Source organism: Microtus ochrogaster, chromosome 6, assembly GCF_000317375.1.
Source record: "Microtus ochrogaster isolate Prairie Vole_2 chromosome 6, MicOch1.0, whole genome shotgun sequence".
Lineage (NCBI taxonomy): Eukaryota > Metazoa > Chordata > Mammalia > Rodentia > Cricetidae > Microtus > Microtus ochrogaster.
Window position 1 is genome coordinate 20,733,261 of NC_022013.1, and position 19,440 is coordinate 20,752,700.

The 19,440-nt window shown below is 41.3% G+C and overlaps 1 protein-coding gene across 1 annotated transcript in view; it reads right to left on the reverse strand.

Moving 5' to 3' along the window:
- Positions 1 to 18,579, reverse strand: part of Vps4b (vacuolar protein sorting 4 homolog B) — a 32,453-nt gene extending 13,874 nt beyond the window's left edge. The window contains exons 1-5 of the mRNA XM_005348294.2: positions 18,466 to 18,579; positions 10,397 to 10,508; positions 8,691 to 8,847; positions 5,428 to 5,495; positions 57 to 176 (exon numbers count right to left, since the gene is read on the reverse strand). Of these exons, the coding sequence (XP_005348351.1) occupies positions 57 to 176; positions 5,428 to 5,495; positions 8,691 to 8,847; positions 10,397 to 10,508; positions 18,466 to 18,492 (484 nt within the window). The 5' untranslated portion in view covers positions 18,493 to 18,579. The remainder of the gene's footprint in view (positions 1 to 56; positions 177 to 5,427; positions 5,496 to 8,690; positions 8,848 to 10,396; positions 10,509 to 18,465) is intronic.
- Positions 18,580 to 19,440: the final 861 nt, after the last annotated feature.

Genomic DNA, 19,440 nt, shown 5'->3' on the forward strand with positions numbered 1-19,440 from the left:
AAAAAAAAAAAAAAAAAAAAAAAAAAAAAAAAAAAAACTGTTAGAAGCCATTTTACCTGTAAATAGATGAGGAAATTTAATAGGCAGAATCACAGCCTCTTTAAGTGCTTCTTTGGCTCCTTCAAGACCAGCAACATCACTCCATTTTACATTTGGTCGCTCTATAACAATGGCACCTACAAAATAATGGGTCATCTTTAAATTGAGAAAGACTAGTGCAGCAAAGTTAGAAAGCAACATTTAAAAAGTACACTGTAAACTTCAATGTTTTCAGTACTATGACTCTCTGTGAAGTAGTGTCATGAAGAAATTGTTAGAAATCACCAGGAGGCAAGAACTTAGGTATTTTGCTAGGCAGCTATGGACAGGACTCAATGCCTAAATTTCTGCTCCCTTATTAGTGAAATGAAAATAGAACTACCTGGCCAAACCACACAGATGGGTTAGCACATGGATCAGGTGACACTGAGTATGAGAACTGTGTGGGCTCTGGACATCAATGGACTCATCCAGTGGGACTAGCTTACTATTTCTCTTGTTAACTAACACTCTCCGTTAGAATACCAGAGAGAATATGCTTCAGTGATTTTAGCTAAAAATAGAAAGACAGGAGACAAAATAAGAGGAAAGACAGAAGGAATGGAAACAAGAGAGAGATAATGGAAAAGACAAGCATGCCCTTAAAGACCTGCAATTTCTTGAGATTTGCAAAACTGTCTATCTGGCTTTTAAACAGGACCATTAAAAAAAAAAAGCAATTAACAAAGTTACTTAAAGGAGTGCTTTAGTTTCTCAGAGTAGTGCATTAAAAAAACTACAGAAACTGTTCCAGTAAGAGTCCAAGAAAAATATCCTGTAATTATTTGAAGAAACCTCTAGCTGTTTTCATGAAAAGCCTTTTCAACTTTCTAGTACACAGGAACTGCTTTACTTTAAATCATGAAACAGTCTAAAAAGATGAGAAGTAGCCACTCTGCTGGAAAATGGCTCAGTCATCCAAGTCCACACCATGTCCCCAGCACTCATGTCTGTAACTCCAGCTCTTGGGATGTGGAGTGCAGACACAGGGAGATCCATGGGTTCACTGCCCACCAGATGAGCTCCAGGTTTAGTAACAGCTTGTTGCAAAAACTAAGGAAGAATGATCTAGGATGGCACTTGAGGTCAACCTCTGGCCTACACACACACACACACACACACACACACACACACACACACACACACACACGAATATACACAAAAAAAGATGGCAGGTAGTTGTTCAAACAGAACAGACACCTTCATATACATGAATCACCTATCATGAAATACTTTTAAACCCAATTTCTTATTGTTAAAATTACTACCTACGCATCTAAGCCTATACTTAGTAACTTTTCCAAAGTACAAAAATCTTTAATTACTAGGCTAAAATTGAATAAAAGTAAATTTTGCTTCATAATAGTTCAGTGTGATACAAGAAAGTCAATGTGCATTATATAGGTTCCACTAACATCGGTAACATCAAAAAAAATCTATACCACATGATAGGGCTTCATTTATTAAATGAAGGTAAGTAGCCGGGCGGTGGTGGCACACGCCTTTAATCCCAGCACTCGGGAGGCAGAGGCAGGCGGATCTCTGTGAGTTCGAGACCAGCCTGGTCTACAGAGCTAGTAACAGGACAGGCTCCAAAGCCACAGAGAAACCCTGTCTCGAAAAACCAAAAAAAAAAAAAAAAAAAAAGAAGGTAAGTTCTCTTTCTCCATGTATATCATCTGGCTAATGCAAGATTTTCATTTAATCTAACACCACGAGAAGCTAGAACAATTCAGTTGGTAAAGGGCTTGCCAAACAAGTGTTGAGAACTGGAGCTAGGATTCCCAGCATCCATGTGTGCCTGAACGTGATTCCTTCATGTGGGGGATAGAGAAGATCTCTGGAATGAGCTGGCCAACTAGACTAGCTGAATCAGTGAACTCTGGGTTCAGCTGAGACTCTGCCTCAACACATAAGGCAGAGAATGCTCAAGAACACAACAATCACTGGCTTCTACAAATACACATATACATATACCCTTCCCAACATGCTATGAGTTCTAACACACAGGAACATGCATTTACACACACACACACACACACACACACACACACACACACACATCCTACCCTCTTGCACCAAGCAGGCATAATATATCCACTCACGCTGGCCATGAAACTCACAGAGATCTGTCCGCCTTAGCCTTTCAAGAGCTACAGGATAAAAGGCATGTAACACCATGCTCAGCTTATTTCCATATTTAACTAATATTTTTATTAAAGTTTAAAGGTGACTTTTCAATATTTAGTTGTGAAAGATTAAGTACCAAAACTTAATGGTTCATAAAACTAAAAAGGTGGAGGTGGCGCATGCCTTTAGTCACAGCACTTGGGAGGCAGAGACAGGCAGATCTCTGTGAGTTCGAGGCCAGCCTGGTCTACAAGAACTGATTCCTGGACAGTCAGGGCTGTTACAGAGAGAAACTCTGTCTCAAAACAAAACAAACAGGGGGCTGGAGAGATGGCTCAGTGGTTAAGAGCACCGCCTGCTCTTCCAAAGGTCCTGAGTTCGATTTCCAGCAACCACATGGTGGCTCACAGCCATCTGTAATGATATCTGGTGCCCTCTTCTGGCCGCAGGCATACATGCAGACAGAATACTGAGAATACTGTACACATAATAAATAAATAAATCTTAAAAAAAATCAAAAGAAATTATAAAAAAAAAACAAAAAACAAAACAAAACAAACAAACAAACAAACAAAAAAACCTAAAAAGGCAAGGTAAGATTACTGAAAAATATAAATTGACTGTACTGCCAAGAATATAAATGCACCATTTTTCTTATTGCACTGTATATTATATTTAAATATTATTTGGGGCTGGTAAGATGGCTCAGCAGATAAAGGCATCCAAGTTTGATTCCCTGAAATGACATGATGGAAGGACAAAACTGATTCCTGAAAGTTATCTCTGCCTTCACACATGTGTTGTGGCGCACAACATGCACACACAAAATAAGTTCAAAAAATTAAAATCAAATGGACATTTAACCGTACAACTTTCTGAATTAGCTAGCAAAATAACTAACAGACAATTCACGCCATAATCCATTTTAATTCTCATAATCATATATTAAATACCATAATCTAAAACACAAGTAAGATACTAAAATATTATTTCAGGAATAAAAAATTAAAATAATGACTGTGTGTGTAGGCGTGCAGTCACATGTGTGTCTTGTATGGAGGTCAGAGGACAACTTCAGGTTCACTCCTTGTTCAGGAGACAGAGCTCAGTGGCCCAGAGCTCACCTGGCACGCTGGGCTGGCAGGCCAGCATACCCGAGCAATCTACCTAGCTTCACCTCCCAGCACTAGGATTGTGGATGTATGCTGCTTTGTCTGGTTTTAGGGTGAGTTCTGGTGGTCGGAACTCAGACTCTCATGCTTACGTGGCAAGCATTTTACTGACAGAACTATCTTCCCAGTTGTAATAAATAAAGATACTAATCTATTAGCAACCATTAAATTAAAAAAAAAAATGGACAAAAGCTAGGCATGGTGGCACATATCTCTAATTCCAGGACATGGGAGGGAGATGGAGGCAGAAAGATCAGAAATTCCAGGTCATTTTCACTTACAAAAATTTAAGGCTAGTCTGGGCTATGTGAGACAAGTCTTTAAAAAAGAAAGAAAAAGGCAGATAAAGCCCTCACAGGAAAGGCTAAAGCTCTACTCTATTTCATTCTGAGACTACAAAGGTTTCTACATTGAAATGTTGTTTTAGGACTTAGAATTGATAGGAATTTACAAACATCTGTTAAAAACTCTTAATTTTCAAAACCAAATATATGGTGTACCTTTCACTTGGGGTACGGGAATGCGCAGGGCAAACAGCTCTTTGCCTTCTAACTCAGAAGTCTACCTAATACAGATCAATGGGCAGTCTGGACAGTGAGTGTCCTGCCACTTCAGGCAGTGCAGCACAGCAGGGTAACTCAACCTTCCCTGGCGGCTGCACAAATCTGCTACAAAAGTTCTTGGCATATAAATAAAAGCCAAACCAACCAACAACAAAAACAACGCTATTGTTAGGGCTGGAGGAATGGCTCAGTGGTTAAGAGTGCACACTGTTCTTCCAGAGAAATCAAGTTTGGATCCCAGAACCCACACCATGCAATTTACAACTACTGGTACTACCAACTCCAGGGAGATGTGACACCCTCTTCTGGCCTTTATGGGCATCCACACACACAGAGAGACACACAGATAAAAATAAAAGAATAAATCTAAAAATGAAAAAACCTCTGCTTCTATCATAATTATACAGTTTTCAACATACTAGGTTTATAGTATTCTTTTACATATTCCAGTGAGGTGGGTAAAACGGAAATATTACCAAAATGAAGGAAGTAGTATAGCAATGTTAGAGGTTAGAGGTCTAAGAGCTCTCATTCTCTCTCTCTCTCTCTCTCTCTCTCTCTCTCTCTCTCTCTCTCTCTCTCTCTCACACACACACACACACACACACACACACACACACAGTTTCACTATCCAGTAACCAAACCACGCCTACAAAATGGGAATCTTTTTGTTAAATATTTTGTTAGGTAAGACTCAAAGGTACAAATACTTACTACTACTGACTGAGCCTTTTATTTGAAAACATACAAAAATGCAATCATATCTCAGCAGTTAAAGAAACTAACAATTAAGTAGATGCCATTTTAGATATGCTGAGTTAACATTAATCAAACCTCTAGAATTTATTAAGATCTTTATGCATTATCTTGCTTTCCTTTCCCTGAAAGAAATGACCACTTTCAAGATGGGGACTCAGATTCTGAGAGATTGGGAAAATTGCCCCAAATCTGAATGCTTTTACGTGGCAGACCTCAGAGTGGAAGTGAGATCTATAATAGCGGACACGCCAGTATGCCACTGTACTCCAGGACAGCAGAATCAAAGAGCCTTGCCGTGTGTAGCAGATAAAAGAGATGAACATATCTGTCAACACTGGAAAGTGAAGAGAAGAACAGAGAGAAAATGGAGCACACATCAAGCGCAGTCATGGCAGCAGAATCAGTGTAGTTCCTAATCATTCAGGCCCTTGGGCCTTGCGGTGTATTAACAGTGTCATTGCTACTTACTTTACAAGGGAAAACGAATGAAAAAGCAACTTTTAAAGGTAGATAAACAAACCATATTTTTAAAACCCCGTTAAAAACAACACAAGATTAGAAAGCCTTGAGAGTAAACCCTAGCCTGGAACCAAGCCAGTATGTGATCCATGAGCAACCAAAGCCATTTTTTGAAACTCAATGAAATAAAGGGAAACTAAGCAATTCAAGCAGACAATCCATGATTCTTTTCAATAAGTAAATTTAAGAATGAAATCCAGAGTAACCTTGAAGTTGATTCTGTAGTTTCTTTTTCTCAGGGTCATCAGACTCTGCTTCTCCATCACTTTCATTCCTGATGAAAAGAAATGAATACATGCACAAGATCACTCACTGCAATAAACAATGCAACAGTGAAGGAAAGACACTGACATTAAACATTACTCTAAACGTTTCAAATGATGCTTTTAAGAATATATTAAAACAGGAAGCAGGCAGATAATCAATAGAAAACTATGCACTGGAAATGGACAAAACCAGGATGAAGTCAGATACACCTCCACCTCATAACACACACCCATGCATGTATGTACCTGCAGGTTGTATGCCCACACTATTCAATGAAGGGTTTGGAAAGTTATATGCAACTATAGAAAAAACTGTCAGAATCAAATATAACAAGACTCGCTGCTAGGAAGAAAAGGTACAACACACATTTATCTACACTATAACCCTTAGCCTAAGGTCCCCCAACAGATAAAGCTTGCTGGTGAGTATTTTCTGAATGCCAAGAAAAAGGCCAACCCACTCATGCTTTTGCCAACTTGACACAAACCTAGCCTACCCAGGAAGGAATCTCACTGAGGAATTGCCTCCACTCCACCATACTGGACAGTGGGCACATGTATATGACGCTACCTTGATTACTACTAATTGATGTAGGAGGGCCCAGCCCACTATAGGCAGTGCCTCTGTGGGCGGGTGAGCTTGGGCTATACAAGAAAAATAACTAAGCAAGCAAGGGACAACATCCTCCATCAGTAAGCAGCATCCCTCCATTAGTCTCTGTTTCAAGCTCCTGCTTCCCTTGGCAGCAGACTATACCCTTTACCTACATTAAACCCCTTCTCCCCATATTGCTTTAGCTCGTGGTATTTGGCACAGCAACAGAGAAACAAACTAGAACAGCACTATTTCACATCTAGGGATTTATATTGAAGAGATAATTTTAAATTTTCACTACAAGGGCAGTTACATCTACAGTACACTGAGAAAAAAGAATCTATGTTCAGTTATAGAGATGAGCCTTATGACAGAATACGTTATAGCCTCTGAAAACAATTTTGTAAAAACAATTAATGGAAAAATGTTTCTGATACAATGTTGAGTGATAAAGTGACACAGAGAAGAAAAGTTGGATCTCTGTGAGTTCGAGACCAGCCTGGTCTACAAGAGCTAGTTCCAGGACAGTCTCCAAAGCTACAGAGAAACCCTGTCTCAAAGCAAAACAATCAAACAAACAAAAAAGACAAAGAGAGATACAAAGAGGATTTAAAAAACTTGATAGGACTTGTGCCAGGGTGGGAAAGCCTTGATTATCTGTAGAATGGCAGGGTTATGGATGAAGTAACTCCATGAGCTGAGTCCGATAGCCCAGTCTCCTATTCAAGATTCTCGTGCTGTAAAAACCACTGAAAACCAACTGTGTTTCCTAAGTTTCCTTGCAGACAACCTTTATTCTCATCAGACTTGAAATCCGCCAAGGTGAGGGCTGCTTACATGAAGAACATATCTTCAGGGAAGACCATTGGTTTGTCCTGTGGAAACTGAGGCAGAGGTCTTGTTGTGTATTTCTGAGCCCTAGGAATATTTGGTGGAGGAGGTGGCAGCAATAAGATCTCTACTTGAACATAAAATCCCACAGGGATGAATTCATTCTATGTCCCCATATGGTATCCTGGGTAGTTTTCTTAATGATGGGAACTCAAGGTTTATTTTCTGTCCTCAAAATTCTGTAAGGTAATCCCTTATAAAATATAACCAGCCAAAGTGACTCCTGCTACTTGTAACCAAGACTGTTATTTAGCAGGGAAGAAAGACTGACTCTCCCTGTCAGGCAGCCATTGCAGAGCAGGTGGTTACAGGCCCTCACTAACACAGCATGTGTCCCAGTAGACAGGGACAATCAAAGTCGCTGGCTGGCAGAAATCTGTGAGCTATATGCTCATGATGAATTGTGCACCTCATGTTGGGAACTACTGTACTATTTCAGGGCATAAACTGCTCTTGGTGTGCCACAGAAACTGTTTCCTAACCATGTCTCAACAAGGAACATAATACTCTGAGCTTATCATATTCTTCAAACTCTGCCACACAGGTTAAGGCAGTCAACTGTAAATTTTATTCTTCTCCTGTCCTTAAATTTGGCAATGCCTAATAAAGAGGCAAAATTTCATCATGGGGCTGGAGAGATGCTCAGAGGTTAGGAGCATTGCCTGCTCTTCCAAAGGTTCTGAGTTCAATTCCCAGCAACCACATGGTGGCTCACAACCATCTGTAATGGGGTCTGGTGCTCTCTTCTGGCCTGCAGGCATATACACTGACAGAATATTGTATAATTAATAAATAAATAAATAAATAAATATTAAAAAATTTCATCATGAGTAAACATGGGAGGGGAGCACTGCCTATTGGGCTCCATCCCTTATTCCCTCATGACCTTGGGCATCATCCAAGAAACCTGTACCCTGCAGAACATAAACTGTGGGCATCATAGGCTCCAGAGTTCACCAGATTCTCAGTGCTTCAAATCCAGTTGGCCACATCAACCCACAATGTCATTTTTCTAGTATGTCATCTGGAACCACATTGACACTCATTCATAGAACCAGTGAAAACAAATCACGCTAGAGTATACACTCCCTGCTGAGGAGAGCTGGGAATGCTGCACTGAAGTGCAGTAAATGCTCTTTATATTTGTGACACCTCATGCATCTAGGAAGACAGTGAAAAACTGGAGCTCAGTTTTTAAAAAATTGTGCTGTTGCCTTCTTTACAATGACACAGTGCAAATCCACATTTAAAAACTTTGCATAAATAAAAATTAATGACATTATTGGAATTTGTGTTCATTTTGTCCAGAGGGTCAGACTTAATTCATAGATCACTTGAACTGACAGGGGTGTATTAGTGCCATGCCCACAGTATTTTCTCAGTTACTCAAAAACAGTCAGGGAGGTATAAAAAGCAGTAAGCACACACTGGCAAACTTTGGTCTTTGAAAGGCTTGATGTACTACTTCAGGTTTTGTGGCCATACAATCTCTACTGTAACCACTCAACTCTGCTGTTACAGTACAAGAGCTGCCTAAGATGACGGTATATAAACAGATGTGCAAGGCTGTGTCTCAATAAAACTTAATGACTGAAATAGGCAACAAGCCCCTTCTGGACTATGACTCATGGTTGAAAAATACCTGGCTTATTCAAAGAAACCCATGACACAAATAAAAGGTTATGAGATATAAAACCTAACACTTGAGAATACATACCCCTTCTCATCAACTGGACTTGACTGTTCCTCTTTCACAGGCTTCTGTGGTTTCTTCTCTTTTTTCTTCAGATATTCCTTCAGTTTTTCTGCTCTATCAAGATATTCGGTACACTTGGCCCTGATACTCTGCTTGGCTTTATCGCCTTGTGCTTCATCTGTGAAGGGAATGAGAAACTATTTCATTAGCATTTGTTGTGGTTCCCCACAGGCTCAGGTATCCAAACACTTGGACCCCAGTGGCTGGTGCTGCCTAGGAAGGTTATGGAACATTTCGGAGGTAGGGCCTTGCTAGAGGAACTGTGTCACCGGGGTGGACTTAAGGTTTTAGGATCTAGCTCTGCTTTGTGTTGTCTAGTTTCCTCTGTGTTGAAGGTCTGTGATCAGTCAGCTTCCTGACTCCCAGACTGGCCACACCCATGCTGCCACACCTTTCCTGTGATAAGCAGGATTCCCTCTGGAACTGTGTGTAAAGCAGAATGAAGTCTCTCAGGAATTCCTAACTTGTTTTCCCCCAGGGTATTCTATCAGGACATCAGAAAAGCGGCTAATAATAGTACTCAATGGAGAAAGGTTCACACTTAGAGATACTCTTTTAACTAGGAACTCCATCTCTTACTCATTGTATCCAATGATTATCACCCCCTTTCTGTTCCTTCCTGTTCAGGGCTGGAGGCCAACAGTGTGAATTTAAAAACAAACAAAAAACCTCAGAGCAAAACGGTAGATATTTTAAGTTAATGTTCTATAGTAGCAAAGTATTTAACAGTCTATACATTTCAAATTCTTCCCTTACAGTTTTCTGATAGCTGAAAGCTGTCTGTCTTCCACAGAACCAATCATAAGAGAGACGACACACAACTCTGCATGGAGATCACTAAAGGCTGGAAGGTGGAGTTAGAAAACCAGGAGCTGGTTTGCTCTCTGTTCACTGCACGCGTATGTTGATAAATAAAATTAATACAAGTGAATAAAAGTTTTAAGATATAAAAGATAACCAGAAGTAAAGCAGTAATAACCTCATTAACATCTTTGTCCGCTTTATTTCAAAGTACACTAAGTAACAGAAATCACACACATTATGTGGACCAACAACATGGTAACTGTATTACATAACGGCCTCTATCAGGCTATTTTGAAATGTGGACTTGAACAATATAGACAATGCATAGTATTATCCTCATGTCTCTTATGTGTTCTATTTCATTTTCAGTTTTTCTTTAGCATAACCCCTCCCTTCCACTTAAATGGGAAAGTACAAATTAAAACAACCCAAAACACTGAGTGTAGGATTAGTGATGGACCTTACAGGTTTTCATGCACTTGTTTCTCAGTGCTGAATCTCCAGTTCCCAGAATAGAGCATCTGTAAGATACACTTAGTATCTCCCAATTTATTTTTACAACAAAATCATTTCCAGCATATGCTCAGGCAATGATTAAGCTCAAATCATGTGATCTGTATAGGTTATCTATAAAACAAGGGTTTCTCCACTGAATACACAAAAAGACACTGGTTGTATGAAGTAACAACTATAACAGCTGTCACCTGTGTGAGCAGGACTTAAAAGTCAGGAGAAAGGGGACTTTATTTTTATTTGGTGGCCTTAGATCTTTAAATTCTCTTGGCTTTGGATTTGGATTTTTATACATGTAACATTTTTTTCCCTTTTAGTGCACAGGTTTAAATAAAATAAAGCAGCCTTACACTTAACCACATGGAGAAAATACTGAACAGCATGCTGGTAGAGCTGAAGAGCTTCCTCATAGTTCCCAGCCTTGTCTTCCTGGGCTGCTTTGCTTGCAAGATCTATTGCTTTCTGTTTGAGGGAGGCAAAATAATAAACTTAATATGGAAGCATAAATCTTAAGTTTGAAGCAAACAATGCCCCCCCCCCCCAACACACATAATGGTGGAGGCAGAGAGATTTAATCAAAAAGGAGTGGTTAGGGAAATTCTCAAAATTAAGTAACTGCTGGACTGGAGACATGGCTCAGAGGTTAAGGGCACTGGCTAGTCTTCTAGGTGACCAGGGTTCAATTCTTAGCACCCACATGTCTGATCACAAATGTCTGTAACTCCAATTTAGAGAATCAGACCTCTTCTGGTCTCCGTGGGCACCAGGCACACACAGGTACACAGATACACAAATAGACAGAACACCCATACACATAAAATAAATTTAAAGAATTTGAAAATGCCTAGTGCTGCTTCCTAAAGCAGAAACATAATGCACAGAGATAAAACCCCCATGGAACAATGAGATATCAAGACTCTGAAAAGTTTCCAAAACTATACTGAGCAAAAACATTTAAAAACAACAACAAAAAACAAAACAAAACAAAACAAAAACGACCAGCGCTGGCCCGTGGCAGCGCACGCCTTTAGTCCTAGCACTAAGGAGATAGAGGCAGGCGGATCTCTGAGTTCAACGCCAGCTTGGTCCACAGAGCACGCTAGAACAGCCAGGGCTACACAGAGAAATCCTGCCATGAAAACTAAACCAAAATAGTGTCACATCAAAAAATATTAAAAGAGCATTAAAACAATGACATGAAAAGTATTTCTGATGGGCCTTTTCTGATGATTTGACAAAGATTCATTTTCTACCTTTTCACATCTATGATGGGAACTACCATAAAGATTTAAAAAGGAAGACCTTCTCAGAAATACAAACACAGCCAAGGAATATTTAAAGTCATGCAGAACCAAGTCAACAACAGGAAAGTAGGCTTTTAAAATGGCATTGTAGCAAGTGGACAGCTATGCGGGAACAAAGAGGAATATTAACTTAAATCCCATTTGTCTCGAAAAGCTAACTCAAAATGAGCAGAGACTTAAACATAAAACTTATTGGAAAAAAAAACAAGAAAAATTCTTATATTTAACATCAAAAAGAGTGTATAAAATAAAAAGATGTTAACATCAAACGTATAATTTAACATTTGTTTTCTAAAAGATTCTACTAAATGATGAAAAGACAGTACAGACTGGATGAAATACTGTGAAACATCTGACAAAGAAACATCTAGTAGAATGCACAAAGGGATCCTGAAGATATAACAGTTCAAAAAGAATCTTAACAGGCCAGTGAGACGGCTCAGGAAATAAGGGGTCCTGCTACCAAACTTGGTTGATTTGAGAGACCCACACAGTAGAAGAGAACGAACTATTCTTGTAAGCTGTCCCAAAACAGTGTAGCATGAGCTTGAAAAATAATCCAATTAGTTAATGGGGAAACATAATTTCGCCAATGAGACTGTAAACGGCATACCATCATTAGACATTTGAACAATGCAAATTAAAACCGCAATGAAAAAGACCAAACATCTATCACAATGGCTAAAAGTAAAAACAAACACAACATCAATGCTGGAAGGGATGCTGAGCATATATAATGGTTTAGAAATTCTGAAAAACTGGCTTTTATTTACAGAACAAAGTATTTAGCCAATATATAAACAAGAAACTACACTCTTAGAGAATCGCCCAAAGAAAAGAAGATTTGTGTTCACAAAAAAGACTGCATATGAGTAAATGTTCCAGATAGCCTTCAATGGTATCATGGCTAAACAGTTATATAAAAATACTATGGAACACTAGGCAGCAATAAGAAGCGATGAACTGTTGCTATATAAGATTTGAATGAATCGTGAGGCTATTATGTTTACTGCAAAAAGCCAATACTGCCGGGCAGTGGTGACACACTTTTTTAATCCCAGACCTCGGGAGGCAGAGGCAGGCGGATCTCTGTGAGTTCGAAGCCAGCCTGGTCTATGAGAACTAGTTCCAGGACAGGCTCCAAAACAACACATAGAAAACCTGTCTCAAAAAACAAAAAGCCAATGCTACTGGTTCCGTATTAATGACTCAATTTAAATAATGTTCTCAAAATGTCAAAATCTGAGATGAGCAGGAATGAATTCTGCCAGGGAACTGGAATGTGAGTGAAGGAGAGAATGGAGTGAAAATGAGAGCAGCATGAGGGTCCCCACAGAGCTGCTCTAAAGTGCTGCGCCTGCTTATATGCTGGCCACATGATCAGTTTAGAGCCTAAAACTGTCCTGACAGAAGCGGAAGCACACGTCAAAGTAAGGAATGAGTAAGAGCTACTCAATGTGTCAACATCAATATCCTGACTGTACTAGTTTACAACATGCAACTAGGGGAAGGGTACACTGAATACTTCACACTTCTTACAATGGCACATTAGGTCAAAATAACACTGACGAAGCTTTGTAATTTAGGGGCTGGAGAAACATGGGGGGGGCATTAAAACACTGGCTGCTCTTCTAGAGAACCAGCATTCAGTTCCCAGAACCTCCATCCATAGCTCACAACCATCTGTAACTTCATTTTCAGGAAATCCAATGCCCTCTTCTAGTCTTCATGGGCATTAATAACACAAAGGAAGCACAGACACAAAACAGGCAATACTCCCATACACATAAAATAAATTCTAATGTAAAACATTTGCAGACATATGAAAATAAAGAAGCATGAATTATTAAAACACTCCAATGGGTGGGGGGTGTAGGCATGGAACTGATGAGCTGGCATAGTGGGTAAGGGTGCCTAACACCAACACTGATGACTTGAGTTTGATTCCTGGGAACCATACGATAGAAAATGAGAGTAAATTCCTCAAAGTCATCCTCTGACCTTTCCTAAGGCACATGTTTGTGTGGCACGCACACACACACAAAAGCCATAATAAAAAATCAAAGTAAAATATTCTAATTTGGTTAAATTAGGTAGTAAACTGTATCTAACAGAAATAAGAACAAATGGGGAATGAGAATATATGAATAATCCTCTTAGGCTACACTAAACATAAGAACATAAATAATATGAAAATCACTCAAAACTCCACAGCCACTCACATGCAGGAATAGCATTAGACTTGAAAGCATGTGCTGATGTAGAGACGCAGGTGAGGCTACATTTCTCTTATAATGTTTTGGAACTGACAAAAAGGAACTAGTTTTATGCTTCACAGGTCAAACGGTGAGAATGTGAGGGCAAGTCTTCCCATGTTTTAACTAGGCAGGATATAAATGTAAAAGTCATAGACATGGTTACCAGGTGCTCAGGAAAACAGCGCACACAACCACATACTCTAAGGGCTTAGTGCTTAGGCCACAAGGCAGAAATAAATATTGTCCTTATTCAGACAAAATTTTCTGCAGATTATAGTGAAATGCTATGTTTCTTTAGTCACTCATTTCCGTCACTTAGCCCACAGTGGGCAATTGTGGGTTGCTACAAGCCCAGTATGACATGCTCACTTAAGACAAGATTTTGCTATGCTGCTCAAGCTGGTCTTAAACTTATGCACTCAAGCAATCCTCCAGTCTTATACTCCAGAGTTGCTGGGATTACACATACATTCCGCCATGCCTAGCTTATTTAGGTATCTGGTGTCAAACAGTGTATGGAATACATAGTCTAAAACAGTTTTGCACGTTGAATCCTTTAAAGTCTGATCGGTGATGAATGCCCCATTTGGCCCTGCGTTTTGGTGGCATCCTGCACGTGAAACTGTCCTGCATGTCTCTGAAGAGGGAGCTGTTCTTTGCATTTCCCCCATGTCACCCCAACACACTCGTTTTTGCTGTGACTCCCACATAGGTGTGGGCAGTCAGCCTGCTTCCGCTCTTGCCACACTTTGATGGCTCCTTGCTGCAAGCAGCAGAATATAAACGCTGGAGCATGGTCTATATGGCCTTGCATGCCACAGTCCCTAGCTCTGTACTGGATCATTCTAGTCCTACTTCAGCTGGCCACCCCTCAGAAAAGGCTCCCTGAATCTTCTAACCTCAGGCTGGGTTCTATTCCTCTGTCAGCTCTCTTTCCCGCTTTTCTCCCATCACTATGGATGCAGCGGCTGTTGTTTGCACTCACAGGCAACCTCCTCAGTAATCCCATGAAGGCAGACTTCTCTGCTGAGAGCCTTGGAGCCTAGAATGGCACTGTAAATGATGGGCGCAAGGTTAAGTTGCTCAATGAGGGGGAAACTCCAGGCATTTCTGCTCTTTGGTTATTCCTGTCATCCCTAACAACAATCCCTCTTCTCTGGGTATTTCCAAGAGCACACAAGCAGCTCGGCTTCAGGATTTGTACCCTGACATCTGCGACTGACATCCCTCCCTCAGAATTTGGTCTGAGCCTCGGTTCTATTTATGCCCTCTCCACATGGAATGTTTTTAAGGACTCAGGGCTGACAATCTTTATGAAGTTGATTTCCAAATTTATTCCATTTTGATCACGATGTCCACATCATTCCTACGAATAAAATGTTCCTGGTTGCTATAATTATCTGTCTCTTTGCTCTCTGTCTCCCTCACTAGATGAAAAGCTTCACAAAGTCAGGGGTTATGCCTTCACTTTTTCATGCATCAGCATAGGGCTGGCATATGACCGAGTTGACTTCACTGCCCCAGGGTCAGTCAGGTCCTAGCCATCAATATAAAGTACAAAGGTCCAGATCCGAGATTCGCTTTTTCTGAGTAGATCATGGAGTATCCATCCTAGAAAATAGCATCCGGACAAAGACGTTCCAACCCCATCTGCAAAGGCTGACTTTCCTCTATGCTCAAGAGTCCGTTTCCATCATACCCTTTGATGTTTACTAACTCCATTAGTGACACACCACTGGACTGTTCTGCCCAGCCCTTCCCTTTTTGGTTGGGGCCTCCCCTGAAGAAAAACATGTTTAAGTTTTGTCTCAGATCAATAGATAAAATATTCCATTATAACACACCAGCTTTCTTGGGATCCTAGACTTCTCTCTAGCTGCCACCTTAGCACCTCGACAACAAAGTCCCAGAGAAAGCCCCAAGTTCATTTGAGTTTCTTTAGCTCCTATTCCTGAAATGCTGTCTTTTGACCGTGAATGCACTTGCTCATCCAACTTCCTCTCTATAGGACACAGCACTAGTAACAAATACTGAACAGTATCTCCTTTCTTGGTCTTTATTACACCACCAGATACTTACTGTGCTGTGATTATTTTCCAGTGTCTCTGATACGCTATAGAATACATGCTATATTCTTCTCATTCTGTAAATTCTCCAAGATGGGACTCTCTGTGTCCACCACCTTTCTGCTGAACTTCCAGATCCTTACTGCTGGTGCAGTCCCCAAGCACGTATATACGAAATGCTCACTTGGCATTTCCATCTGGCTGTCTCAACAAACATTTCAAACTTAGTTCAGAACTCAATTTCTTTTTCTTCTCTCCATGCATGCTTGTCTTTATCTTCAGAACCAACTTATACCCATTCTAATAGTCAGCCCAGAATGTTTGTAGAAAACCCAGATTCTAATTTCTCCTCTCTCACTTTTTAATTTAAGACACAGACTGAACTATTTTCTTTCTTAAAATTTTCTCTGCACCAGCCTTTCTTGAGTATTTAAAATAGGGACCACCCTAATTTGGCCAGTCACCACCTTCCACCACACAGACCCCTGTGTTGTAACTGGTCTCCTTTCATTCATACTGGCTACCAGTCAGACGTTACTGTATGCAGATCAAAGTTTGATTCTGAAACAAAAGCATGAAAATGCCTCTCCACTGTTCATCCACGTACAGCAGAATGAGGACCCAACATAAGATGCACACAAACTCCTGGTGACTGTTAGGAATTCTCGCTCCTTCCTTGCACACTGAGTTCCTGTCATGCTGGTATAACCCAAACCAAGGCATAAGACATACATACAAAGGACCCTGACATTGTCCCCCTGTAAAACCCCAGCTTCTCAAGGCTTCAGTGCTAGTATGGCCCTCCTGGTGTAACACACTCCCCAAAACCAATTTGTCTAGATTCCTATGACTGCCTGTACATGTTTCTAATGATTACACTGTGTTCTGTTAGTTGCTTTCTGCACACACGCGCACACGCACACACACACAATTCCCCAAATCTTAACAGTTTTATATGGACAACAAATATTTAGGACTGGGTCATCTTTGAGTTTTACTTCATGTTCTTTTACTTGGAGTTTTCTCCATCTCTCTACTATGTTTTTTGTTTTGTTTTACTTTTTTTAAAAATTATGTTTCTGCATTTTTTTTCTACCTGGAAAGCATTCACCATTCTTCTTCAAAGAACAGAATCTTGCAGTGAAAAAAACCCCACATGCTTGTAAGCACACAGACCTGGATCAAAACTAACCTCCACACTAATTAGCTGCATGTCTTTCAGCACCATAGGATCGAGAAGTTCAAGTTTCTAATCCCGTGAAACTGGAGTAGCATTCAGCTTGAAGAGCTGTCCTGAGGATTCAATGAGATCACATCCAACACTGAGACGACCGGAGCTAGTTCACTCTATCTGAGATCAAACCACCTCTCCCTGAAACGTTTCTCATTTGTCCTTGGGAGAGTGAGCTGCACCTCCCTGGATGCTGAGCCACACTAACCTCTAATCCTGTTACTGTACTTATGGAACCATTTTTTGTTTTAGTTCTTTGCATCCTGCACTAGGTTCAAAGTGTCTACAAAGATGTTTTGCTTTGTTCCTTGGGAAGGCTGCTCATTTAGCAGTTCTCCATCTGAATTTCCCAGCTAGAAAGCTGAAAAGGCTGGTGGAGAAAAGCCGGCTGAAACCACCACTACCAACAACAAAAAGCCCCTAAACCCCCAAACCAACCAAACTAAATCCAAACAACATTTTCTGAATAGGGTTACAAAAAAATAATTTGCAAAAACTTGGTAGAAAAGATAAACACACACATCAACAGTGAACTCAATTCTCAGAAATAACCATGTTTGCAGTTAGAGTTTACTAAAGACAGCAAACATTTTAACAATCTTTTAGGCTGAACTTCCCAACAGGAGCACCAGTCAAGCCTCTCCACCCATTCTTTGTGTGTACTGATCTCTGTTTAAAGGGCCCTCCTTCAGGTGGAATTTCTTCACAATCAATTATTCTCCGTTTACATTATCATTGCTACTTATACCAAACACTCAACAAGTAACTATTGGAGAAACTACTAAAAGATCGATTAGAGGGTATTTCGTTCTGCTCTCTGACAAATAACTAACCTCCTGGGCTAGAAGTCTTGGATACCAAGGCACATTCAATCCCACTGACAATCCCATGTTGGCAGACAGTGCCGCAAACATCTGCCAATGAATGCCGTCCCACGAAGGAGCAATAATCTTTTCCTAACATTAGCTATCTTAGGAATCCAAAATTTACATACAAAACACTTTTTCTTTTTCCGGTGAAGGCAGGAAGTGAAGATACAGATTAAAATACTCCCCGGTCTTAAATAATGCAATCTGGGAGAACATACATAAAAACATATTCTTAACGAATCCATGGGGGTGGCTCTAACCTCAGGTTCTTGGGCTATTTTCGTATTTACAATCACCAGACACCTGGAAGAGCTTTGTATTTATCAGCATGAGAAACCAAGACGACCCTATACCAAACTGTCCAGAGTAGTGCTTTGCCAAAATTGTACATTTCCTTTCTTCCTGGTAGAGAAACTGGAGCTCTTCCTGATTGGAGAGATCTGACCAGTTCGGCCCAACTCTGCTGGTTTGTTTTTCAATGTCACCAGCAAATCAAGAGTCCCCCAGACAGACGGTGAGGCAGGGGAGCCGGCAAGGCCAGCCCGTTTGGGAAGCGCCCCTTTCTCCGCAGCAGGGTCCCTGCCTGCCTGGGTCCGGGACAGGGGCGCGGCCGTTCTCAGCTCCCCGCCCCCACCCTCCCCGCACCGCCCCCGGCCCGGCTCTTTAGAGAGGCTGAGGAGGGCCGAGGTACCTGGAGGTTGGTGTTCGTGGACGCCATGGTGGAGCTCCGAGGCGGGTCCCTGCGGAGGAGCGCGGGCTGAGGACCACCGGCAGCGGTACCGTCGAGTCGCGCTCGGGTCACAGTCGCGCTCCGCCGGATGCGGTGGCTCTGAGACCCCGAGCAGCAGCCTCGGCTCTGGAGCTGTAAATCTACGACGGACTCCGCCAGCCACCCGACCCTCCCCACAGAACTTCCGCAATCCCGAGCCCCTTTGGGCTCTGGTCCCGCCTCCCGGCCGGCACTTCCGCTTCGTCATCGGCACGCGCGCTAACAAGTCACCCAGGATGCATCTCGCCACAGATGAGCTCGCGCGAGATAAGAACAGGAAGTCAAGATGCCAATCCAGGCCTGGCGGAAGTGAGGGCGAACGCCAGCTCAGGGCGAGTTCAGTCCTGAAGGGTGGGGCGGCCTGCAGTGCCAGGGTAATGCAGTCACGGGTGTGTGAAACTTCTTTTAAATGTTTATATTCGTCGTGAGGATGTGATGGGTCTGGTCGCGCTGTTGGCTCGGGAAGCTTTGGAAGATTTATGTGAAAACGTTCTGCGCAGCCACTGCCTCTGCGCTTTAGATCTGGCGATGAAGCAGTCTGCTGAAACCTGTCTTGCAGACCGAGTATATAAAATACCAGTTATAATATACAAAGTAAGTTATTGGCTCCAGAGGGTAACTACCTCAGTGGTGTACATATCAGGATTAGAAGCAGAAATGAAATATTTCTTTTTCTCAGTTCACTGCACAATCCCCATTTTCTTCCTTTGTTCCTGGCTAGGCTTCTTAGAGCAGAGTAGAATAGGTGTTTATCGCTCCATAATTGTACTTCTTCTGTATGCGCTTACCCGTTTCGTATCATACGGACTGTCTTTCCGTCTTTAATATCCTGCTCAACCACCCTTGATGTTGCTGTTTTGTAGTTCTCTAATGCTCCTACATTTTCTACTGGCTCCT